General features: G+C 40.5%; 2 protein-coding genes across 4 annotated transcripts in view; one reads left to right on the top strand and one right to left on the bottom strand.

Moving 5' to 3' along the window:
- LOC132005470 (zinc finger protein 665-like) overlaps window positions 1–26785 on the bottom strand; it is a 612263-nt gene that overhangs the window by 137794 nt on the left and 447684 nt on the right.
- Window positions 1–26785, top strand: part of LOC132005476 (KRAB domain-containing protein 5-like) — an 82403-nt gene that overhangs the window by 22461 nt on the left and 33157 nt on the right. For 2 of the 3 annotated variants that reach the window (XM_059382654.1, XM_059382655.1), the window contains exons 3-4: window positions 493–619; window positions 1094–1189. In XM_059382654.1, the coding sequence (XP_059238637.1) occupies window positions 493–619; window positions 1094–1189 (223 nt within the window). Of the gene's footprint in view, window positions 1–492; window positions 620–1093; window positions 1190–22046; window positions 23776–26785 lie in introns of those variants that run through there. The other variant, XM_059382653.1, reaches the window with a different exon arrangement.

A 26785-nucleotide genomic window follows, 5' to 3' on the forward strand; every position in this document is an offset into this window, starting at 1 on the left:
AGATGGAAATCCAGAAAGATGGGCTTCATCATCTTGTATAGATCTGGGCATAAGGTCAGACAGGTACCTAAAGACACTGCCATACATTCTTTGTATGTTGTATAAGTGAGTTTGTGCTTCTCCTAGGATTGAGATTTTCATATTATAATGAGTTAAAAGTACCATGGCTTACTCTTTGGGCTACACAGGTGTGAGTCAGGGATTAGGCTCAGACTGGGCTGGCCGAATCTCATCATTTGAGTGATCATTACCTTTAGTTGGATGGCTTCTACTCCTGGACAGGAGACTAGACCATGGGGTCTTTGCCTGGAGTAAAAGATAAGGTGGAAAAAGAGGTTAAGTAAAATGTGGGACAAAGATCAGAGAGTGCAAACAGGTAACCGGGGAGGGTCAGGTCTTGGGTCTAGCTGGTGACATTAACTCCCATTTTCATCTTAGGAAGCATCATGAACTCTGTTAATGGCCACTTGGTGACTGTGGTATTTATTTCAGGGACTGCTGACATTCAGGGATGTGGCCATAGAATTCTCTCAGGAGGAGTGGGGATTCCTGAACCACACTCAGCGGGAACTGTACAGGGATGTGATGTTAGAGAACTACGGACATCTCCTCTTCTTGGGTGAGGAAGACTCCTTCCAGATTTCCAAACCCCACTCTGGGTTTTCTTCCTTCCTGTGAAGACTGTCTCTTGGAAGATTCCTCTTTGAATGACCGGAATTCAGATCCAGTCAGAGAGGGGAATAAGTAGGGGTTTGTAGATGGAGAGAAAAATCATCATGTTGTTTCCTGTAACTTTAGCTTCTTCTTCTTTAAGGTAATATCACTTTTGTAGATGAGTGTCAATTGTAAATAGTGAGTGTCAAAAAATGGTACTGCCCACATCTTAAACTGAGATTTTAACTTCTTATTATTGTATTGGTAGTACTTGAAAGTGGAAGTCATGATGTGAAAATTGCAAATTTCTCCTGCGTGTTTAATGGCGTGTTGGTCAACCATGTTTGGGAAATCATTTTCTAGAATTCTGCAGTGTCCTCTAGTAGATTGAAAATTAAAATCTCCAACAATATTCCTATTCATTTTTTCTAATAAACAGGTCTTATTGTGTGGAAGCCAGACCTGGTCATCTTTTTGGAGCAAGAGAAGCAACTCTGGGATGTGAGGAGAAAGGAGACAGTAGCCTTCCATCCAGGTAGGTGGGAATGAATGAGGCAGATGCCTGCAGAGGGGAGGTCCAGGTCTGAAGGAGGAAGACAGACCTTAAATTCTGATTCGAGTAGCTTTCCTCGAATGGAGATTAATTTTAGAAGCACAACTGAACTCCCCCTGTCACAGAAGAACATCTGCTCTCCAACATTATCGAGCTCTTAAATTCTCTAAGGATTCTCCTTCAGCTCCAGTGATGGTCAATCACATCCATTGATGGAGACCAGGAGACTTCTCGGGAGAGGGAGGGTCTCCATAATCTAAGAGCTTCTCCATTGTTTTGAGGGCCTTGGGGAAATCTCCCTATTTCTTAGGATCTCTATTCTAAACCCTTTGTAAGTTCTGTTTTTCATCATGGGAGAAGTGTGTCAGGGTGGTGTATGCACATTGGGTTTGGTATAGAAACTCTGGGAACACTGGAGACAGATATCACATGTTTTCTGGTTTATGCTTTCCAATGTCATGGTGGCTTTGATCTTAATCATATAAAATTGAGAATCAGCAATTTCATCAGATAACAAAACACCTACCTAAAATGAGAACAACTAATCCTTTATTTCACTTAAAAATTCACTTTTCTTTGTATTAAATAATACTAGAAATTTCCACTCTATGTTTTCCATTCCTCAGTGGTGAAATAATTAAATGTATCTGTTTCCTGGATTTCCTACCTAAATAGTGCCATAGGGTAGCTGGAACATTTAGAATTCAGAATTCGTATCCTGTAATAAAGTCTTAGTTGTTACTTTATTCATAATAATAGAATAGTTTTATAATTTTATATGGTATGAAGTTCCTGTTACTTTGCCATGTGTGTTCTCACTTTCTTATTAACTTATACATGACATTCATCTTTTTTTTTAATATCAGAAGTTGTGATATGACATGAACATTTTCTTATAAAAAGTAAAGTGGATAATCAGTAAAATTCTCATATTTAAAAAAATGTTTTGCTTATAAATTTAATTTACATGGAAAAATTAACCATTAGGCTTTTCTTCTACTTTCCTCAGAATATATCTGAATTTAATTACAAATATTTATTTTTTATAAAGTGATTGCTTGTTGGCATATTTTACAGTTGTGATAGTATTTCTTTATTTCAAAATGAAGGGGTTTTTTTGGGATGCTTGGTTCTTACTTTTTTTCTTTCTTTTAAATATATATTTATTTATGAGACAGAGAATGCATGAGCCCAAGTGGGGTGAGGGGCAGAGAGAGAGAGGGAGAGGTAGAAGGAAAGGGAGAGAATCCCAAGCAGACTCTTTGCTGAGGGTCAAAACCCTCAAGGGGCTCCAATTCCATAACCCTGAGATCATGACCTGAGCCAAAATCCAGAGTCAGGTGCTAATCCAACCGAACCATGCAGGTGCCCCAGGGTGCTTGATTCTAAAGAATGGATTATAGCCTTTCATTCTGTGTACAGGAGGGATATGTTAATAAGAATGCCGTTTCCAATGCCTTTTAAGTGCTTATTCATAAAATTTTCCATTAGACCTTTTCATGGTAGACTTTAATACACATTCTTTACTATTTTACTGTCAATGAAGACATGCCAATAATTCTAAATGCTTGGTTTTCATGGGTATACCGTCATAGTTTAAAGTTACATAAAAGGTTTCCTTTTAAAAATGCATTCATTTTTTTCTATAGATTTTATTTATCTGTTAGGGAGAAAATACGGAGAAGTAGGGGGGTGGGACAGGGAAGGAGCAAGACAAGCATACTTCCCACTGAGCAAGGATCCCACACTGGGTACCATCCCAGGACCCTGAGATCATGAGCTGAGCTCAAGTTAAATGCTTAACAGCCTGACCCACCTGGGCACCCCAGAATTCATCTATTTATGTGGAATTCTTTGGGTTACGTTTTGGCTTATTCTGGTTTCACAATTCTGTAATAACGGGCTTTCTTTTGTATGGGACCTTTCACAACATTGTTTAGTTACCTGTGTATTTAATAAGAAGACAGTTTTCAACTCAGTAGATTTCAGGACGGTGTGAACTCCAGTATGAATGAGCTCCTCAGTCTCTCCAGTGTTTGAACAAGTGCTCAGCATTCATCTGAGCCGCCAGGTCCATAGGGAGCTGTCCTTCCTTCGGCCCCTATGGCCTACATGACAGAAACAAGTCCCTCAGGCAGCAGCCATACAGCCACATCATGGAGCATACTGGGCACTCATTTGTTCTTTCCTGAGGAGAGGTGAGAGTTCTCTCTTGCTGTGGAGAGTCAGGGAGGGCGAGCCCCGGTTGTGGGCAAGTGTTGCAAATTCTTCTTGTCTCTTCAACGTGCCTCTTCTTCCTTCCTACTTGCCTGGGAGAGCTGTGCTCTCCTAACTGGCTTCTGGAACATTCTGAAGGGTAATTCGGTCCATTTTTGTGTCCATGGAGGAGCACAGTCCTGTGTTTCCTATTTCTCTATTTTGCTCATGTGCAATGATGAGCATTAAGATTGCACATCATATTAACGTATACGCATGCGAGTATGGTGAGTGTGTTAACTTACTGTGTATCTTTTAGTTGTGTCTTTCCCTAACACCCAAAGGCCTGTTGGCAAAGATGGGAAAAATTCACTTTTTAAAGTGACATGGGAAGACATGGAAGCAGTGGTCCTGAGTGTTTGTACTTAACGGGTAACTCATCAGGTGGCCGAGGGTAGTAAAGGGCAGGAAGGAAGGACGTTATGATGGGTATAACCCAAGTGGGACAGTTAGCATAAAGAAATCCTTCCCACTAGAAGAGATGAGGCATAGAGCACATTCAAGGGAAACCCCCACCGTTAAGACATTTATATTTGCAGAACAATATCTTTGAACTTGGCGATAATAATCCATTTTTCAACATACATATTCTCTGGAAGGACGTTTGGATATTTTGGGAGGTCACCTAGTCCATGCGGAAAGTTTCATTCAAACCATTTCAAGTTTAAGAGTGGTTTAATCATTCACTGATGCATTTCTGAATGTTAGACATTTAAAAATGAAGATAAAAATTCTAAATGTGATTGGTTTAAGAAGTCCTTTTCGGGAAGTTCCTTATTCTCCCACTGACACATAATCCCTCCTTGTGGCACACTCTCTAAATCTGATAAACACAGGAGGGTCTTTATCCAAACATCACTGTAGAATACTTCCCACGTAATACTTAATTGGAGTAAGTTTTCATGTGCTGTGAACTTAAGAAGACCTTTAATGAGAACTCTATTTTCCGTAATTACCAAGTTGTTTATAAAGGAGACAAAATGTACCCATGTAAGGAGTCTGGGGAAAATGTCAGTCAAGGGTCAAATCCTAATAAACCTCAGAGAATTTAGTTTCTAGAGAACTAGTATTAGAGTTATAAATGCAGAGCTTTATGAAAGCTCCAATCTTCTTGTATATCATTGTATCCTTACTGAAATGAAGACTGAAGAAGGTATAAGTGTGACAAACCTTTTAACGGTCTTCAAGACTCACTGAACAGCAGACATTTCATAATGGGAAGAAATAGTACAAATATAAACAATGTGGTAAAGACCTTAACTGCCACTCAAAACTTACCAATATAACGTAAAATACAGTGGGGAGTGGCGAAGTCTTTAAGCAGAACTATGATTTTGCTAAATATCAAGGAGTGCATAATGTAAGGAATGCAGTAAAGCATTTCACTCATAATAATAATTCAACATGAGATAATGTGCCCTGGGGCAATAACTTAAAATTGTCACGAATGGTGGTCCGGTCTTTACGTGGAACCCTTACTCAATATAAGGTAAAACACACTAGATGGAAACTTTAGTGCAATGACTGAAGAATGACCTTTGTTTTCATATACGGTTCAGAAAGAGTCTTTATAAAAGATAAAAACATTAAAGATGTAAACAGTTGGCTACGTATGTACAATAGAAAGGCAAATCTAAATAAAGTCAGAATTAACAACAGAAATCAATACGTGCCATTTCAGACATGACTCTAAATCAGAGTATTTATTACAGAGGAAAATCCAAATTTAAATGACCTAGAGCACTCACATTTTAGTTCTGGACAGGGCAGGCATGAAGGGCACCAACCTCCTCCAGAACTGAAAATCTGTATGTAATTTTTTTTTTTTTGAGATTTTATTTATTTATTTGACAGAGACACAGTGAGAGAGGGAACAGAAGCAGGGGAGTGGGAGAGGGAGAAGCAGGCTTCCCGCTGAGTACAGAGCCCAATAACAGTGCTCCATCCCAGGACCCTGGGACCATGACCTGAGCCGAAGGCAGATGCTTAACGACTAAGCCACCCCAGACATCCCTCTGTGTGTAATTTTTGAGTCCCAAAAACTTAAAACCATTCCTTACCATGGAAATACTGTATTATTGAAACCTTACCTAGAGCATTAATAGTTAATCATCCCCTTTTTATGTGGTCTGTGTTCTATATTTTTATAGTAAAGTAAGGTACAGAGAAAATATTAAGGATTGTGGTAGTGAAGAGAAAACATGTTTACAGTACTACACAATATTTACACAACAGAAAAAAATCTTTGATAAGTAGACTCACACTGTTTAAACCTATATTATTCAGTGTTCAACTGTATTTGTTAATATCCCTGAAAGGATCAAGATGGCATGGCTATTTGGAGAGGGATAATTAGTTTTACTATGTCTCTTTTTTTCTGTTGGCTATATTTGAATTATTTCCAATAGCAAATATTAATTTTACTCTGAAATTTTGTAAATACATAAAATCTTTTAAGGAAACAAACAAGTTTATTAGGTGAAAATTTGGAGACTTCATAAGTCATGGCTTGTTTTAACATATCTTTGAAGGGACCAAACATTGGGACAATGCTGGGTCTTAGCAGATGTTCTAAAGATAGGAAGAAAACAATCTTCTATTATGAGAGATGTTGCAGCCCAAGGTCGGAGATAAAAAGCATCTAGGTCTGAAGCATTGGCATGAATTCCTCATGTGGCAAAAGGACATCTGTCCAAGGCTGCGTTCTTGACTCTGAATCTAGAAAGATAAATTTTACTTGTTTTCTTTCTAAATCATCTCCAGTCCTCTGTCTCCTTATTTCCGTTCCAGTGATGTAGGCATCACAGCTGTCCTTCCTTCCTGTGTTATGGAGATCCCCACTGTCCCTGCTCTCTTCCTGCAACATAAGTCATTCAGGCCCTTGTAGGTTCTTAGGAGTAGCTTGGAATTTTCAAATTCAATGGTAAATGGTTGGTAACAGATCATTTGAAGCCATATCTGAGATTTAAATACTGTGATGTCACCACGTCACTGGAAGAGCAAGAAAATGCCATCAGTGGTCTGTAGGCTTAATTTAGACCCTAGCACTGAGAGAGTTGTGAGGACAGATAAAAAATGATGTTGATACTGTTTGAGAGGAAGATAAATCCTACTAAAAGCAAATATGGAGGACTCTTGAAATGTGAGGAAATCTGGTAAGGAGCTCCTTTGAGTCACTGCAAAGTCTTAAGAAGTTTCTGGTGGTGAACAAATGTGACAGAGACGGGAACTTGGGAAATGTGGTTTTCTGGAATTGAGGGAAGTCAGAATTTCCTGGTTGTCCTGAGTTCCAGTTGCTGCTGGACTACAGGGAAACTAGGCCCAGTTGTGTGGCTGTGGATGGAGAAGGGGTATTGGAGGAGTTAAACATTATATATCTATCTCATGATGTCACATGACACAGTAGATCTTGAAGATGATGAAGGCTGCTGGACCCTAGTAGCCAGAACCAGCAAGGTGTGTGTTGTGGTTCCACAAAGCACTGGTGTCCCAGGTATATAACCCCAACATAGATCTAATCCAGTGTAGATGGGTGACCTTCCAAGGATGCTGACCCACACCTGGCAAGGCCCACCCTCACTTCCACTCAGCCCCATGATGAGTTTGTCCTGTGCTCTGGACTCTGTGCAAGGCACTGATTTGTTGGGAAGCCAGTCTGCAGTCACTGGCAGTGAGTTTTTCTGCTTCAAACAGTCTACCCAGTTTCTGGACTAGATGGTCCCTATGTTGTTTCACAGGCCATGCTGTCCTTACACCCATCCTGATCTGAACAGAGAAAGGATTTTTATCACTCGTAGAAATTGATCAAATAAAGTTGTGTAGTTAACGTTTGTTCACTTCAGGGACAATAATTCATTTTTTATTAGCTGTTACTTGGTGGTCAGCCATATTACGAGAAGACTGCTGGGTATGTATAGAAAAGAAGATGTGCGTTTTGTGTTACGTACACAGTAGTAGATGCTCAGATCTGATAAAATGGCTCAGGCATCCTAGAGTATTCTCTGATTTTCCATTTCTTCTTTCTGGTACCGTCTCCTTGCAAACATTGTGTTTATACGTCCTCCCTCATGGCTCTGAGATACCTGCCCCCCAACCAGAATTCCAGCCATGATCCAGGCAGCAAAGGAGGCAGTATAAATCTGATAGGACTTTAAAAATTTGAGGAATTTTTAAAAAAAATTTACTTGAATGAGAGAGAGAGAGCACAAGCAGTAGGAATAACAGAAGGAGAGGGAGAAGCAGGCTCTCCGATGAGCAGGGAGACCAACCAAGTGGGGCTCCCTCCCAGGACCCTGGGATCATGACCTGAGCCGAAGGCAGATGCTTAACCAACTGAGCAACCCAAGCGCCTTAGGACTTAATAAATTAAAGTCCTTAATAAATTTAAAACCTTTCTGGTTTGCGCAGGGAAGGTCATCCTCACCAGGGCACTACTTCCTCCATCACTGACCAGCACTCTGTCATCGCTGCCACTCTAAGTACAGAGATACAACTGTAGCACAGGTGGACATGTTTGCGAATGGCTCTTGTTCTCAGAACTGTTTCCCAGCATCTGACAAAAAGGCAGTCACACTTTTCCTTGAAACCATGTGTTAGAGAAATACCCCAAAATTTACAGTATCCTTATCCTTAATGCCCAGGTGTTTTATTCTGCGTGTTAATGGTGTGCTGATGAGGAGCTGCTTAAGCCACAATTACTTATGGTTTTAGGGTAAAAGTCATCAAATACAGCATTATAGTGAGAATGCTCTCTTCAATCCCATTTTGATATATAACATGTATTAATGTCTTGATGCTTTTCATAACTTTCTTGATAAAATATTTATGTGCATTCTGAATCACTTTAATTTGGATTGTTTTCACTTAGGAATGTGAACAAAAGTATATTTGGGGTGACCCCAGGAAGCTCAAGGAAGGTATTGAGAAAAGCGACAGGTGGAAGAGGAGGAAGCTGAGATAGATTCTGTTAGCTTCAGATTCATTTATGAATAAAGAAAATATGTGTTGTGTGTGTTGTGTTTGTGTGACACAACAGTAACATGACCACAGGCTTAGAGGGTTTCTGAGAGGGACTTCTGTGTGGATGACTCAAGATTGACCTGTGACTTAGTTCCTGCAGAGATTGTCGAATTTAGCCTGAGTCAGGTACCGGGAGCACTTGTGAATACTAGATTTCTGTGCCTATCCCCACTCTAACCATGTCAGTGGTTCTGAGGTGCAGCCCCCAAATTTCCTTTCCTGTGTTTTCTCAGGTGCCTGCCTAGGTAACATGTTGGGGACCCATGTCTGGGGACACAGTTGTAGTTGTGTTCTTCAGGAAGGGTATTGGCCTATTGCAAATGTTGTCGGATATACAGGTGTGTAGTCATGGTTTTCCAGGTGTGAATGTGGACTCTTGGGTGCTGGGCCTTTCCTTTCTTTTTGTCTTGGATACCTGATCTGTGTTTCTGGTTCTTTGTACTCAAGTGAAAGCTATTCAGTTTACTTGTGTTTGGTTTGGGCTGGAATTTTCACTCTGAAGTCCCATGGAGGCCTTTGTGTGTGAAGACTTTTCAGTGAATCATTGAGGGACAAAAAGGGAAAAGAATCCAAGCACAGTCACCTTCTGGAAGGGCATCTGACCTGCCTACCTCATGTTGATGGGTGGAGTGTCCATGTTCAAACCCTGACTCTACCAATATTGAGATGATCACAACACCTTCTTTTAACTTAACTATTTTTGTCAAAAAGGGAATAATATTAGCAATAATACACAGAACCGAGAACATTAAATACATAACAGTTTATAGAGCACTAATAACCATGGGACATACATTGTATGTTCACAGAGGGCAGACATGTGTCCATTGGGAACTGCGGGCTCCTGAGTGTTTTCCAAGCCAATGCTGGCAAGTCCCTGGTCAAGTGGTTCCACTGGTTACGTTCAAACATGTGGAAGGACTGTAGGCCGTTCTCTGCTTCTGGGCAGTACCACAGGCTAGGCTCTGAGTCTAGTTCACTGTTCAAGATCCCTGCTTCGGCAGAGAGAGGTTATGCTCAACACTTGGGCAATGCCCCTGGCTAGGTCTATGAGCTAGGCTCTGCAGTTGCCCAGGGCCTTTGTTCAGGATTGCTGGTGGGGGGACTAGAGGCTATGCTCAGCAGTGGAAAGTGACTTCTAGTTTGCATACTTGCTCAAATAGAGCCCCCTAGAATGGCCTCTATGCTCTAGTTCACCCTGTTGGCTGGAGACCCAAGTCAGGTACAGCTGCTGACGAATCTTCTTAAGCAGGTGGGTTCATTTCTGTTCTGCAAGTGGACAGAGACTGTGTGATCTCTGATTGGGTATGACTGCAAGGAGGACTACAGTCTGGTCTGTCAGTGTTCCAAGATCTGAGCACTCGTTGCTGTAAGCCCTGCACACCTTGTCCATGTCTCAGTGATCCCCAGTGGTCCACACCACAGATTGCTCCAGGGATCCCCATGAGGTCAGACCTCAGTGGGCCTCCCAGGAAGCAGCTTGCCATTTGGAGAATGCTGGATGCCCACTCCTTTCTTTTTCCTGGTGCAGGAATTACAGTTCCAGGTGATAAGCCATGGTACGGCACTATGCTGGCCTGGGGGTCTTGGGGGGGCAGGTGCATTGTGGTCAATGTGAAATTAACCCTTAATTAACCTAAATTAACCTCTTAGCCCTTCTAATGCTGTGCTTGTTGATCTCGGTGGTCCAGAAGGTGTTTCAGCCCCACCCCTGAGCACTGAGATTTACCCGGTGACAACTTATGTGAATAGTTGCTACTTAAGCTTATTATGAGAAGTACTGAAGTGGCCACTATTTCAGCATCTTTTTTCTTATTTTTTAAGAGGAGGAGAGAGACGTGGGAGGGACAGAGGGAGTGAGAGAGTCCCAAGCAGGCTCCATTCCCTTCGTGGAGCTGGATGTGGGGGCTCCATCTCGCAACCCTAAGATCATGACTTGTGCTGAAATCCGTGGTCAGACTGAGCCACCCAGGCACGTCTGTTCTCACCATCTTGGTGATGTCAACCCTTTGTGATGATTTTTTAATGTCCCGTGAGCTAAAACTTTTGCCCTATATACCTGTATATATAGATCTATATTTTATCTATGTGTGTGTAAAAATATGCACACACAAAAATATAGATTGTGTTTGTTATCCTTTAGTCAAAATATTGAAATGCTGTGTATTTAGATACTGAAGAATAACACAGTAAGTAGCAGTGACAAAGCCCATTGGTGTTAAGGATTTTAATATATGATATTTATATTGCCGTGTCCGTTTGGTTGGTTATCACTGCATGGGGTGTTTTTGTTTGTCTCTTTTTTTTTCTAGTTCTTTCCTCCTGTTTTCAGTATGGCTTTAGGGAAATTCCAGTGGAGTATATTCAAGCAAAGTTTGGTGTTACCAGGAACATTTGGTTTATTTATGTTTAATATCCTAATGGAGATACTGGGGCTTCTATTTACCAAGTCTTTATGCTTATCCTTACACCCTATGTATTTTTTTCATGATTTGTATGCTGTGTTTTCCTGTGTGTATTTTAAGGAAATAATTATACATTTCATTCTTTTTCTGTAAACTTTGTATACACGGGCTATATTGCTTTAGCTGGAAATTAAAGCACACTTTTAAAAAAAAAGGCTTTTTAGGATTACCTGGGTGGCTCAGTGGGTTAAGCCTCTGCCTTCAGCTCAGGTAGGGTCCTGGGATCAAGCCTGCATGGGGGGTGGTCTCTGCCCAGCAGGGAGCCTGCTTCCCCCTCTCTCTCTCTGCCTGCCTCTCTACCTATTTGTGATCTCTGTTTGTCAAATAAATAAATAAAATCTTTAAAAGGGGCGCCTGGGTGGCTCAGTGGTTTAAGCCACTGCCTTCGGCTCGGGTCGTGGTCTGGGGGTGCTGGGATCAAGTCCCGCATCGTGCTCTCTGCTCAGCGGGGAGCCTGCTTCCCTCTGTCTCTCTGTCTGCCTCCTCATCTACTTGTGATTTCTCTCTGTCAAATAAATAAATAAATAAATAAAATCTTTTTAAAAAAAAAAAATAAAAGAAAGTTTTAAAGGCTTTTTAAATATAGTCACAGTGTGAAATTATACCCTAATTACAGCTTCTCAGTATATGTACATTGTGATACTTACCTATTTACGTACCAGGTTTTTTTTTTTTTTTAAAGATTTTATTTATTTATTTGTCAGAGAGAGAGGGAGACCGAGCACAGGCAGACAGAGTGGCAGGCAGAGTCAGAGGGAGAAGCAGGCTCCCTGCGGAGCAAGGAGCCCGATGTGGGACTTGATCCCAGGACGCTGGGATCATGACCTGCGCCGAAGGCAGCTGTTTAACCAACTGAGCCACTCAGGCCTCTCTACGTACCAGGTTTCTGACGGCACTTTTTTTTTTTTTTTTAAGTAAATATGGGGAAATCATAAGTGAATAGCTCAGTGGAATTATACAAACTGATTACATCTCTAAAAGCCACTGAGATCAAGGAATAGAATATTATTTGTCTTCTGAAATTCCCTTTGAGCCCTTCAGTATCTTTCCCCAAAGCTCAACACTCTTTTAACATGTAAGGCAAGGGAGTACTATCCCCATTTTTGTATTTAGTGTGAAAGTAATTGGGCAACAGGAGCTCTTTTGTGTTTGTCTTCTTTTCTTTCCTTCTGTCATTTGAATTATCTGTATTCCTGCATGATGCTGTGCCTTATTCATTAGAGTGGATCAGTCCAGCTCCATTGTGCATATCAAATGACCGCGTCATTCTGCTGTTACTGGACGGGGGATGATTCTCAGGGCAGGACTGTAATGACTAGCACCGGCACGTGAAACTGATAATTTGCCTTTTAGTGAAACATGAACCCATGTCTGCTGCCTATATTTACAGGAGTGAATTACTGGTAAATGTGTTTAGATTTGTTCACCTTTTAGAGATACTCCAAAACACTTTGCCAAAGACTTTGTACCCGTTTTCACACACACCAGCAGTGTATGGGATTTCTGGCTTATCCGCAGACCTTCTAAATTGTGATAGCCTGCGTCGTTTTCACAGTCAGCTCCTGGTTGCTGTGTGATGTTACCAAGTGGCGGTTTTATTTGCTCTTTTGTTGTTCTTGCTTCCTGTTAGTGTGGAACTGGGTTAGCAATAGTCTCCTTTTCGAAGTTTCTAGTTAGTTCTTATCCCTTTTTACTGTTGTGATTTTTTTAAATTTTTTTTATTTTTTGGGGGGGTGAGATTTATTTATTTTTTTAGACAGTGTGAGAGAGCTAAAATGGAAGGGAGAGAAGAAGAAAGACTCGGGAGAACAGTCCACGTTGAGCGTGGCACCTGATACGGGGCTCAGTCTCATGAGTCTGAGATCATGACCTGAGCTGAAGCCAAGAGTCCCATGCTTTAGGGACTGTGCCATTTAGGCACCCCAGATGTTGTGATGTCTTTTTCTTCAGGTTTTGTAGTTTTATATATATGCTGAGAATGAGACCTTTATCTTCTTTCTTACTCTACCTATGTTTTTATCTTTTGAGATTGTGATTCAGAGAAGTTCTTTTTTTTTTTTTAAGATTTATTCATTTATTTTAGAGAGAGCATAAAGGAGAGTAGGGGGAGGAGCCAAGGGCAAGGGAGAAAATCACAAGCAGACTTCTAGCTGAGCCTAGGTTTGGGTATGGGGCTCTATCTCATGCCCCAACCTGAAATCAGGAGTTGGATGCTTAATTGACAGAGCCCCCCAGTTGCCCTGAGTTCTTAATTTGAATGTAACCCAATTTTTCATTTCACCCTTCATGGTTAGTGATTTTTCTCATTTTCACAAATCTTCTCTTCTACCAAGACCACAGAGATAGAATCTTTTGTGTTTTTCAAAGAAAAAAAAATCATGATCTTTACAGTTTCAGTCAGAAATGTATTAAAAATCAATGTGTTGCATGGTTGTGTAGTAATGGAAGTTTTATATTCTTTCTTTTTTTTCCCACCCAATTTGAGGACAAATTGAAATGTATTCTGAAAATGTCCTGTCGTGCTTTCCTTTCATTTGCTTGCGCAAGTGTTCACGTGGATTAACATCATCATGATATTGGAGCCAACTTCTCCTGTGATGTATCTCTGTGTTTTCCTGCATCTAGTGATGGTTAGCCCTCTCCCGGGACCATATATGTCAGTTTTCACATCATAAACCTTCCATGGGCCTCTGTGCTCTGATAAATGATCATTCCTATTTCCCCTAGCAGATTGGCCTCCAGAAGTGTGGCAATAGCAAAAATTTACTTGTTAGAGATTGTAGCTGGAATCATGGCAAACTGATAGCTTCTTTACCATTATCCCCATCCTTACTTCACTGCAGGTAGGTTGAGTTCTATGGATTAAATTGCCAAACACAGGAGTACAGTCAGCTCATGGGTCTTTGTCTCTAAAAGCAGATTTTGGATAAAAGTATTCCTTCCCCGAGTCTGGATACACACTTACTTGGCATGTGTACAGAGCAGCCAGAGCTGTGTCCATTGGGGTACAGTGTGTCCTCGGGTGTCTTCCAGACCATTAAGATTAGCTGCTTATTAGAAGGAACTTAAAGTAGAAGCTTCCAGGTATGGTGAGTTTCTCATTTTCCTCTGTCACTGACAAATGGGCAGCAAATCAGCACACAAGAATATACATTTTGGATGCTGTCGTGGATATCAGAAGAAAATCATACATTTGGTGCATACAGCATTGTTATTCTTTGAAATTGTGTTGCGAGCTGATGATCGGGACCAGAGGCTCCTTGATTTTCATCCAGTAGAGGCACACACAGCGGGTCAGGTGTATTTACAGGGTCATTTCTCCAGACCTCACCTGTGTTCGGGTCCACCCAAAGTATCTTTCCCTTGTGACCACCTCTCTTTTGCTTTACACCATTTTCCTCACCTTTTAGGTCGTGCTTTAATATTCTCCCAGTAATGGTTGGTGAACACCTCCGCCCCAGTCCTATGCCCTAATTTCTATGTCTTTTCATTTTTCAACCTTTTTACTGTAGTAATCCAGGATCTCAGTGTATCCATTGTGTGCTCTGCCTCGTTAAGTATGAAATCTCTTATCCTGGAAGATGGATGCTTTCACAGGTTTAGTGTTTCTTTAACCTTGTCTTTTATTTATTTTTTTTTTTAAAGGTTTTTTTTATTTATTTGACAGATCACAAGTAGGCAGAGAGGCAGGCAGAGAGAGAGAGAGAGAGGAGGAGGCAGGCTCCCTGCTGAGCAGAGAGCCCGATGCGGGGCTCGATCCCAGGACCCTGGGATCATGACCTGAGCTGAAGGCAGAGGCTTTAACCACTGAGCCACCCAGGCGCCCCTAACCTTGTCTTTTAGAAAGCTCACTGTAGAAGGGGAAGGTCAACCCTCTTGGGTATTGGGATTTCCTCACCTGGTTGAATGCAGGGCCCACGGTGACATGGCAGAAGTGAATGATACAGCTCACCTGATTCTTCTGCATTGTATCTTAGTAATCATAGCCTTGGAGGACGTTTCTTGATGCAAACTGAGTGGGTGTTATCCCAGACCCTGTGTCAGATTAATGGATGTCTCAAGGAGGTCATATATCTATAGCAAAATTGGGCAAGAGCCATACCAGGGTCAAATTGACTGGTGGATATTGTTGGGAGATGATTCTCTATGGGTTTAAAAACAGTTTCTCCATGTGTCATGGATGGAGGCATTGAAAATTTTTATTCTAATTGTCATTCCATTGATGCTTGTGTATAAAAAGGCTTTGGAATACAGTGATAGTGTCCTTTTTGGGTAGAAGACGGATTTGTTTATCATACAGGAAAACAGATGTCTCTTTCCATGGCAAAAGCTTGGGCAGAAACGCTAGACGTTCCTCTAAGATATTGGGGTTTCCTATGCTCAAAATCTCACAGATATGACCAAACCCACTGCATGTGCAGCATCTCCCTGTATCAGTGGGGGTGGGGAGCTAGGAAGTGGAATTAGTGTGATGAAGACATTTCTGGTGTTCGCTGTGTCATTAGCCCTAAGATGCTTGGATCTTGATCTAGTAGTCTTCTGCCCTCTGCCGGCACTGAAAATTGTTCGAGTCCAACTTGTAACATTACACAATGTGTGTAGTCATGAAATTTTTATACTTCTCAATAAATTTTATACTTCTCAATAAATAAAGTCCATTGATGGACTTTATTGAAAAGGAAACAGTCACACATCTGTTTGTGGTTTTGTTTGTTCATTTGTGTTGTTTAGATTGTACATATAAATGAAATCATATGGTATTTGCCTGTCTTTTTCTGACTGTTTCATATAGCATAATACCTTTCGCATCTATCTACATTATCACAAACGGCAAGGAACAACCCAAAAAACCAGAAACAGACCTATAAATACAGTGAACAACCTGCCAGTTACCAGAGTGAAATCAAGCTGAAGGATGGGCAGAATGAGTAAAATGGAGTGGGAAGTACAGAGTTTTAGTTACGGAATTAATAAGTCATGGGGATAAAAGATAGAGCATAGGGAATAGATTCAGTGCTATTATAATAGTGCTTTGTGGAGATGGATGGCAGCTCACTGGTGCTGAGCATAGTAGAACTTACGGGGTTGTGAAATCACTATGCTGTAAACCTCAACTAATGTGACACTCCATCAAGTGTACTTGCATAGAAAACAAAATGGACACGGATATGCATACACAAACACACCGTTCAGCCACTTTCTGCAGAACTTGCATGTAAAGAAAGCTAATCTACTCTCCAGGTGAAGCCAACCCTAGTTATTCATGGTAAGATAGAGATTTAGGAATGCAAATTTATAAATAACACAAGGAGAAAATGTAAATTGTGGAGAAGGAGAGTGTGTTTAGCAGAGTGGAGAAGTGAATAGAAGGACCTGGGAGAGTCTGGAGTCCCCACAGGCTGAGCAACCTGGGAGGTAAATGGAAGAACAGTAATTTTTTTTTTTTTTTGTTAGATTTTAGTTATTTATTTGACAGAGAGAGTGAGAGAGCACAAGCAGGGGGAGCAGGAGAGAGAGAGGGAGAAGCAGGCTCCCCTCCAAGTAGAAAGCCTGATGCAGGGCTCAATCTCAGGACCCCGGGGTCGTGACCTGAGCCGAAGGCAAATGCTCAACCGACTGAGCCATCCAGACGCTTCAAGAACAGTAATTTTTGTGAGAGCTTCTTGAATTGTTTTTCCCACAATACTCTTGCTCTCAGTTCTCACCATTAACATGTATGTAATAATGGCCGAAGGTCTCATGAAGGCTTTTCTGTATAAGTGGATTCTTTTGGGGATATTAGAATTCTAAGTGTGACTGATTTTCCTGCCTGTGTTGATTTTAGGCAAAGTCAAATTTTTTTTTTTAATTTTTTTTTTTTTTTTTTTTTTTTAAGGCAAAGTCAATTTTTAGGAGGAGGCTTGCATGGAAAACAGAAGAGATTCTATAGCATGAAGCAGTGGCCATTAGTAAAAGTATAGGGAAAACTTGGTATTTTTAGACTGTGGGATCTCAGGAGTCTAAGCTAAGCAATCCAGCATTGAACCAGGACCAGACTGTTCCTGCATTACTTGTCGACATGGGAGCTGTTTCCAAGAACATGCTTGGCAGGGTGAGTGGAAGATGGAGAAATACAGGGAGCCCCAGAGAGTAGTGGCAGGTCCTTTCACATGCCAGGGCCATGTTGGCTCAGATGGAAAGTGAAGGGAGGGAGGACTCAGGCCCACCTGTTTTGTCTTCTTCCCTGTGTCGAGGAGCCCTATGAAACTGTCCATCTTCTCTGATGCAGGCCTGGAGTTTCGTTTGGAGCCTACATTCTCCAGGTTTGACTGCCGAGAAGTGGTAGTGTGCTTCAGATTATAGAAGTATTTTTTGGTTTTGCTTTTAATATAATTAATGTTCTTCATTGAACCGAAGCTGGACTCCATGCAGCCTCAATTCAATCTCTTGGTTCCCGTGTGAGGAGCACCTCTTTCTACTATGGTCCCACCACCTAGAAAGGACTAAATTTTTTATCATTGTTTGTTTAAACCTCCCAGAAAAATGAGGAAAGGGAGCTGTAGATTCAGCCGTGGTGTTGAGTGGACTTTGCCTGTTCCTCTTCACTTGACTAGATCAGTTACTTTGTGTTTGTTTGTTTTAAAGGTTTTTTATTTATATATTTGAGAGAGAGTGAGAGAGCGGAGGGGGTGCAGAGGTTTACAAGCGGACTCCCTGCTGAGAGCAGAGCCCTATGCAAGATTCCATGCGGGGTTCTACCAGGAGCTCAATCCCAGGACCCTGAGTTCAGGACCTGAGCCAAAGTCAGTCTCTTAACTAAACCAGCTACCCAGGCACCCCTAGATCATTCGCATTTATACGCAGATGTACCTTGCTATGGGCACTCGCAGGTTAGAATAGAAGAACATTATCCTTGAGAGACAAAAATTGGACAGGAGGGGCACTGGGGTGGCTCGGAGGGTTGGGCCTCTGCCTTCGACTCGGATCATGATCTCAGGGTCCTGGAATCAAGCCCCGAGTCGGGCTCTCTGCTCAGCAGGGAGCCTTCTTCCCCGTCTCTCTCTTCCTGCCTCTGTCTACTTGTGATCTCTGTCAAATAAATAAAATCTTTTTTTAAAAAATTTGGACAGTACATCGTTCAGCATGATGATTAGGACTTGTATCTAAACTCCCACTCCACCTGTGTTGCAGTGGAGAAAGCCCGCAGTGTTTCAGGGACCCTGACGGACATGAAGTGAGGGCAGGGCACCTGCTGGAGGCGAGAGGGCCACGATTCTTACACATTGGTTAGCCTCCCATGTCTGGGTCTCTGGACCAAGTCTTTGTGATTCAGCTGATCAGAATGCCAAGAGGAGCCTGTGAAGGCCCGTGATCACACACGAAAGACATAGTTTACAGACAAGATTCCAGAGTGTGAGTCCTGTATATGACTTGGTATTTGAATAAAATGGATGTTTTCAGGTTTACATTTAGATTATGATTTGCCGATTTGTAAATCATAAATGTTGTTTTAGACATTTATTTCACAGCACTTGTTCTGTGGGCACCTGACACCAGGGTTTGAGGAACCGTGGGCACTTGATACCAGGGTGATCTATGACAGGTTCATACACTTCCATTTCCTCTGTCCTGTATGTCAGATCCCTCCACTGTAAGATTTAATACTTTTTCTCATTTATCATCATGTACCTCAGGAGGACTTACTAAAAGATGTATAAAATCATCTCATTTACTCTAGAAACTCCCTTCCCTGTTTCACTTTGTTTGTAGTCTGCTTTGGAAACTGAATGCTCTCTCCTGTGTTTACTGGAGATGGCGGTGTTTGAAGGGGAGATGGTCAGTCAGTTACATGGGTCCTCCAACTTTCCCTTTCATTCCGCAGTCATGTCACAGACAGACTCTTGCTTCTCACTTCTCTGTGGCTCTAGAGGATGGAAACCTGAATCGTATATGTTCCACTGTCTTAAATTCTGAAGTATAACTTGGCGGAAAGGTAAATGAGTCAAAAACTTGATGCAGTAGGAATCTCAGAAATAATAGGTATTTCAGGTTTCAGGTATCTCAGATTTTGTTTGTTTCTTTGTGTGTTTGTCAGTCAAAAAAACCTTTTTCCACAAATAAATTTATAAGTTTTATGCCACTGAAGACATTTTTTAGTTTCTTAGTTATCTATCACTTCTATTTTTAGTTTCTTAATTATCTATCACTTCTATTCTTTTTTATTTCATTTGTAATTTCTGTGTTTTATGGTCACTTATGTCTTTTAGTTGATATGTTCAGTGGTTTATTTTATTATATTTTAAAGATTTTATTTATTTATTTGAAAGAGAGAGATCACAAGTAGGCAGAGTGGCAGGCAGAGAGAGAGGGGAAGCGGGCTCCCCGCTGAGCAGGGAGCCTGATGCAGGGCTCATCCCAGGACCCTGAGATCATCACCGGAGCCAAAGACAGAGGCTTAACCCAGCAAGCCACCCAGGTGCACCAGTGTTCAGTGGTTTAATCCTGTTTGCATTCCCATTGTCACTTTGAAACCTACTGTGAACTTTCTTTTAGAGTTGCCTCTGTATATCGGGTCTCTGTGTTCCTCTTACACAAATTCAGCATCATACAGTCTGAGGTAAAACTCTCCTATGACGGAAGTTTTGCCAAGATTTTTCTTTGAAAGGTGAGGAACAATTATACTGTTCTCATAGATTAGTGTGGATTCACGGGTGAGTTTATGAAACAGTGTTGGAATGTTATGGAGTAGATAGCATATGTTCAAGAAGATTGTTGTTTCTGCTCTTGGCATTAGAAGTTGTAATTGCCACAATATCCTTTACATTCAAAATCATTAATGATTTCCTCTAGGTTTGTTTTGTTTTGTTTTGTTTTAATTTAATAGTTTGGCTATTGAAGTAAGATGTTGGTTGGCATCACTTGTTAACTTGTGGGAAATGTGGAAACTCAGAACCCACCTAGAAGTCCAAATAGAATATGAATTTTAACAAGACCTTTAGTTCATTGTCATGCACATTAACACAGGAAGTAGACCTCTAGCTCACCCTCTACCTTTCCATTGTTCTATCCCTGTCTTTATGTCTACAGTACATTATGTTGACAACTATGTCTTTGTAGTGTGTTTTAAATCAGGAAGTATGGTGCCACCAATAAAACCTTCCTTTTTAGGATTCTTCTGGGTATGTGTTATACCGTAACATTCATAGGAATGTTAAGAGGGGTTTTGTTCCTTTGCCAAAAATGGCACTCGGATTTTGCTAGAGATTGCATTACTTCGAATGTTGGGTTATTACTTATTCTGATCTGTATTTTATGTATTTCTGATTTTTCTTTGTTATTTCCTTCCTCAGCTAAATATCAATTATGTTTCTTCTTTTTCTAGTTCATTGTGGTGTAATGTTAAGTTGCTCATTTGAATTTTTTTTCTTAAGCGTTTATAGCATAAGAAAATTAAAAGTGGAGTGTCTAAGGGAAAATTAGCAGAAATAGACAATATAAGTGATGACCAAATAATGAAATAGTGTAAAAAGCGAAAATAAGAATTCTTTAGGGTTTTCTATTGATCATTTCATCTGTGAACAGTGATATTTTTCTTTATTCCTTCTTTTTTTAAAGATTTTATTTATGTATTTGGCACAGAGAGACAGCGAGAGAAGGACCACAAGCAGGGTGAGTGGGAGAGGGAGAAGCAGGCCTCCTGCTGAGCAGGGAGCCCAGTACAGGGCTCTATCCCAGAACCCTGGGATCATGACCTGAGCCTAAGCCAGATGCTTCGTGACTGAGCCCCCCAGGTGCCCCTCATTTTCTTTTCAATAGGATTTCTTTTATGTATTTTTTCTCTCCTAATTGTTCTGACTAGAATATCTAATACTGTGTTGATTGGAAGTTGATTGATAAAGAAGTTTCTTTATTACCTTGTTTCTGATTATAAAGGAGATGTTTTCATTCTTTTACTATTAAATATGTTAGGTTTCTGCTTTTTGTACATATATGGCCTTTATTCGGTAGGGGTAGTTTCTTTTTATTTCTACCATTGAGTGTTTTTAATCATGAAATGGTGCCCAGTATGCTCATATTCTTATTCTACATGAATTCATATGATCATATTTGATCTTCATTCTATTGATGTATAATCTTAAATTTATAGATTTCAGTATGTTGAAACACACTTGAATTCCAGGAAGAATTCTCACTTGATTATGTTGTAAAATAGTAGCAGGCATTTCTGATTCACTCTGCTTCCTTTTACCCTGGCATTTACATGGCTGTTCTTGAAGGCAGCGGCTGGTACTCTGCTTATAGTATCTTCCTTGGCTCTGCAAATGTGGCAGTGCTAGCGTTACAGAGAGTGTTGGATAATTTCCCTTCTCTTCGCCTCTTGGGAATGGTCTCATTACATGTTCCTTTGAATTATCCAGTGAATTCATCTGGCACAGGACTTTTCTTGGTTGGGCATTTCTTTTATTTTTCAATCCTACTCAGTAGTGGTAGATGAGAGTTTTTCGTTTTGTTTTGTTTTAAATTCATGATGGAGTCAGGTAGGTAATACATTTTCTAAAATTTATACACCTTGTTTGGTTATCTATCTCTGGGCGTGTAATTATCCATCATCACCTTATAATTTTTTTATTTGTATGGTATCAGTTATACTGTGTCTGCTTTCACTTCTTCAGTTCTGATTTTAGTTGGTCTTCTCTCTTTCATTCTTACTTGATTTAGTTAAAAGTATGTCAATGCTGTTGCTCTTTTCTGAAAACCAGCTCTTCCTATTGTTGATATTTTTCTGTTTTTGTTATATCTTATTTGATTTTAAGTTTAAATTTCCTCCCCGCTGCTGATTTTAGGCTCAAATGGTACTTTTCCTGAATTTTTTAGGTATGGGAAAGTGCTGTGTCCTTGAGTATGACAAGACTACAGAACTATCTTTTAGGCTATGTCACGGGTACATTGTCTGCAAGTTTATGTCTCCCTGGAGGAGTGAAGTTCTGATAATTCTTTCTCAGCCATCTTGCTGACGTTCTCTGATTGATTTTATTTTTCCATATTAGAAGTTTTCATTATATTCATCTGAGAGTAGTAAGTGGAATGATTTTACTTTTCTCTTATTCGATATCTTTCAGCTGTATCTTCACATGGCACCCAGAGTTTCCTGCCAAAGCTGTGCATAGAAGCTTCTTTCCAAAACGTGGCAGTGGGTAGATATAAACATAGTGCCCTTGAGGATTTACCCTTAATGATAGACTGGAAAAATGATGGGGAGAGTAAAGGGCATCAAAGATATCATGAAGGACATATCCAAACTGAGACAACTGTCCGTAATATGAATCTGACTACCCAAAATTGTGAAGGATATAAAACACCTTGGAAAACATCCCTTCTTAATCCTGCTTCTTCTGCAAAGCAGTGTCTTTCTGTAAGCAAGGGCTCAGATCAAGTGGTCAAACATACATATCTGGAGAATGAAAATTTGGAAAATCTGGAAAGTTACCTAGTCCCTGCTAAAAGTAATTATTTGAACCATTTTGAAAGTAGGATTGGATTGACCCTTGAGTCAAATATTTCTGAAAATCAGAAATTTAAAACTGAAGAACAGACTACTGTGTGGGATCCGTTTGAAAGGTCCTTCACCGAGCAGCTGACTCTCCAGAATTACCAGAACATATTCGATGAAAACGGAATTGTTCAATACAGTGAATCTGAGAGAAAATTTAACCTGGGTTCAAATATTAATATATGTCTGAGGACTCATTTTCCAGAGGATCGTTATAACTTTGATAAATTTGAGGAAGTCCTTTTTCAAAGCTCCAACCTTATTGTATATAAGAGTATGCCTATGGGACAGAATCCTTATAAATACCATGAATTTGGGAAATCTGTTAACCAGTCCTCCAGTGTTGGTGATTATCAGAGAATTCACATGGAAAAAAACTCATACAGATGTAATAAACCTGGGAACATGTTTAGTCAAGCCTCGGGACTAAATATACATAATACAGTTGGCACTGGGCAGGAAAGTTACATTTGTGAGGAATGTGGCAAAGCCTTCGACTGGCACTCAACACTATCTCAACATCAGCCAATGCATATTGGAGAGAAACCTTACCAGTGTGGACAATGTGGCAAGGCCTTTAACCAGAACTCAATGCTTACTCGACATCAAAGAATTCATACTGGAGAGAAACCTTACCAATGTGAACAGTGTGGTAAGGCCTTTAACCAGCACTCAAACCTTACTCAGCATCACAGAATTCATACTGGAGAGAAACCTTACAAATGTAAAGAATGTGGCCAGGCCTTTAACCATCACTCAAGCCTTACTCAACATCACAGAATTCACAGTGGTGAAAAACCTTACATATGTAAAGAATGTGGCAAAGCCTTTAACCTACACTCAAATCTTACTCAACATCACAGAATTCATACTGGAGAGAAACCTTACATATGTAAAGAATGTGGAAAGGCCTTTAATCGGCACTCATACCTTGTTCGACATCACAGAATTCATACTGGTGAGAGACCTTTTGTGTGCAAAGAATGTGGAAAGGCCTTTAACCAACACTCAAAGCTTACTGAACATCACAGAATTCATACTGGAGAGAGACCCTTCGTATGCAAAGATTGTGGAAAGGCCTTTAACCGGCACTCACACCTGACTCGGCATTACAGAATTCATACTGGAGAGAGACCTTACATATGTAAGGAATGTGGCCATGCTTTTATCCAGCACTCACACCTGCGTCAACATCACAGAACTCATACTTGAGGTCAGAAACCTTACCCAAGTAAAGAATGTGGGAAGGCCTTTAATCACTGTTCAACCTTTACTCATTACGACGGAATTCACAGTGGAGCCAACATTACAAATGTAAAGAACGTGAGAAAACATTCAAGGACGACTCACCCCTTACTCTACGTCAGAGAATTCATATTGGAGAGGAACCGTTAAATTGTTAAGAATGTGGCAAGGCCTTTAAGCAATGTTAAACCCCGATTCCTCATCAGAGAATGTATGCTGGAGTGGATTTTGCAAATATAAAGAATTTGGCATGGTCTTTAATAAGAGGTCAAGCCTCATTCAACATCTCAGAATTCACACTGAGGAAAAGTTATAAATGTAAAGAACATGGGCAAACTTTTAAGCTGCTCCACCCTTTTCTGTATCTCAGAGTTTATACTGAGGAGAAAGATTACAATACAAGGGGTATGTCAAGCCTCTAACTGGAACTCAACCTACTCAGTTATCATACAGGATAGAAACTGTGAAATGCAGACAAAGTTGCAGTGCCTTTAACTGGAATTCAATCTATACTCCGTATCCCCAAATGCATCCTATCAAACCCTAGATACATCATGACTGAGGAAAGACCTTCATTTTAAATATTAACTGTAGCAACCACCAGAGAGTGCATACACGAAAGTAACTTGAAAGATGTAAATATTTAGAAATGTATGTAAGTAAACATCAAATGTCAATAAATATCACAGAAATCGAGTAGAAAGCAGTACATGAGTCCATCTATTCAGACGTTACATCAAAATATTCCTTATAAGGAATAATACGAAGTTAAACACTTGTGTATATGCTATTATGCTTCAAAAGAACAAGTGGATGGATTTTTACATGAGTACAGTTAATTTTTGTATGTGCTTTTTTTTCCCATTGATCCTATCTGGGATTTGTGACTAGCAAATATTAATGTATTTGTCTCAGATCAGTTCAGAAAATTCATTTATTCCTAGTGGGTGTGTGGAAGGATGTGGCTGATTGTTGTTGTGTCAGAGATACGAGACACCCTTCTTCATTTGTTCGGACTCGATATCTAATTGTCCATGGAAGAGGGACGATGTAATACACAATATATGAAGAAAATCTAAATGCAGATGCTATTTGCAGTTATAACATTAATGTCAGTTATCATGAAAGAGGTGTTCAGAACAACATTCTTCTCCATTTATTAAACTAAAGAACCCCTGGATAGTATAAATAAAACATTTTACCATCTGGTCTCTGAGGAAAAAGAGGTGGCAGTCCAGTAAAATGTATCCTCATAATAGCTGTAGTTACAAGTGGAGAATGTCCAGGGATGCGGTTGAAATGAAATTCTCACGGATACCAGAAGAGGATAGTTAATTCTTCCCTAAAATGGTATATAATTGTATATACACATTTTTTAAGAATGACCTCATGCCTGAAAATTATGGAGATCACTACTTCCACACCATTATATCCGCAGACGAGTGCTTTTTAACACTTGTATTCTGCATTTTGCACAAGGATCATAGAGTGCATTTGAAATTCATAAATTAGTTCATGTGTGAGCTTAACATATTTTAATTAATAAAACATAATTGATCTTTAATGTATTACCATGGATGAGTAATGAATGATGTGTTATCCCACCACCGATGTTAACCTATCTAAAGGTTGTAGGTAACTGGTAGAATCTGTCACATATTTGGTAATAAGAGTGAAATAATATACATTGTCCTCCATTCTTTCATTGGCCTTAATGTTTAAGTACTGTGTGATTATTTTTCCCTAGTTTATCTAGTGCCATTTTCCCCTCTTACGGACTAGTTGGATATTATCGTGGATATGTTGCCGATTACATGGGGGTCTTAGTGTCTGATTAGCTCAAGTACTCCATAATAATGCTACTTGGGGTAGGTTTTGTGTAGCGAGGGCTTTTGCAGGGGTTTTGAGCTGACACCAGCCCCTCTTGCTAGTGCATTCCCTAGATAACACTCTGCAGAGTCATAGGTTCCTGTAACTTCTATTCACATCTCCAGTCCACCTTTGTGAGCGAACATGTGCCTGGAGTACCATGACTTTCCCTCATGTGTCCATGAGAGAAGACTCCCACGGAGCTTACCTAACCCTGTTTAGTTCGAATGCCCCAATCTGGACTTAGTCCTGGGACATTAAAGCACGGCACCATGGCCCCAAATAAAGGTACGTGCACCACCTCGTGTGTAAGGGTGTTGTTCTGACTTTTCTATGAAGTAAGCATGCACTCATACCAATGCTTGGTGTGTGATAGGTGCCCTAGAAGTAGGAGAAACCTCTTCCAGTAGGACTGTTAAGTAGCCTTAAGGAAGAGGTAGGAAATACAGAGGATGAGGAACTGGCATGAATTCTGTATGTGGAGAGAGGACCTCTTTCCTGGGTTGCACAACTGACCCCCTGTCTTTAGAAAAACAACTTCTCCTTATTTCTTGGCGATCTCCAGATCTGCAGCTCCATTTATCCTCATTTCCCATTCCAGCTGTTCAGGCATCACAGACATTCTTTGCTTGTGCTGTAGCTAGTTTCCTCAGTAAATACTGAATGGAGACTAGAGAAATGTAAGGCCCGTGGATGTTCAGACGTTGAACCCCAGGATGTAAAATACAAGGAAGACACCACCATCCTTAGATAAGATCTATTGAAAATATGTGAGGGGCGCCTGGGTGGATCAGTGGGTTAAGCATCTGCCTTCGACTCAGGTCATGATCTCGGGGTCCTGAGATGGAGCCCCTCATTGGTCTCCCTGCTCAGCGGGGAGCCTGCTTCTCCATCATTCTTGGCCTGACTCCCCCTACCTTATGCAGTCTCTCTCTCTTTCTGAAATAAATAAATAGATAAATAAATAAATAAAATCTTAAGGAAAAAAAAGTGTGAAGAACTCTTTACCGTGGGGGCAGGGCACCAGACAGAGGTGGCCCCCTCCAGCCTCTCCTAAGGCACAGTCAGCTTTGGGTTGGGTCATCTAATGAATGAATACATGCAATGTGGGTCTCTGAAGAGTAGGGAACTCCTGCTTTGTTTTCATGATTTCATTGAATTCCCGTGCGTTCCTAAGAACCAGATTCTTCTGGA

Source organism: Mustela nigripes, chromosome 17 (assembly GCF_022355385.1).
Source record: "Mustela nigripes isolate SB6536 chromosome 17, MUSNIG.SB6536, whole genome shotgun sequence".
Taxonomy (NCBI): Eukaryota; Metazoa; Chordata; class Mammalia; order Carnivora; family Mustelidae; genus Mustela; species Mustela nigripes.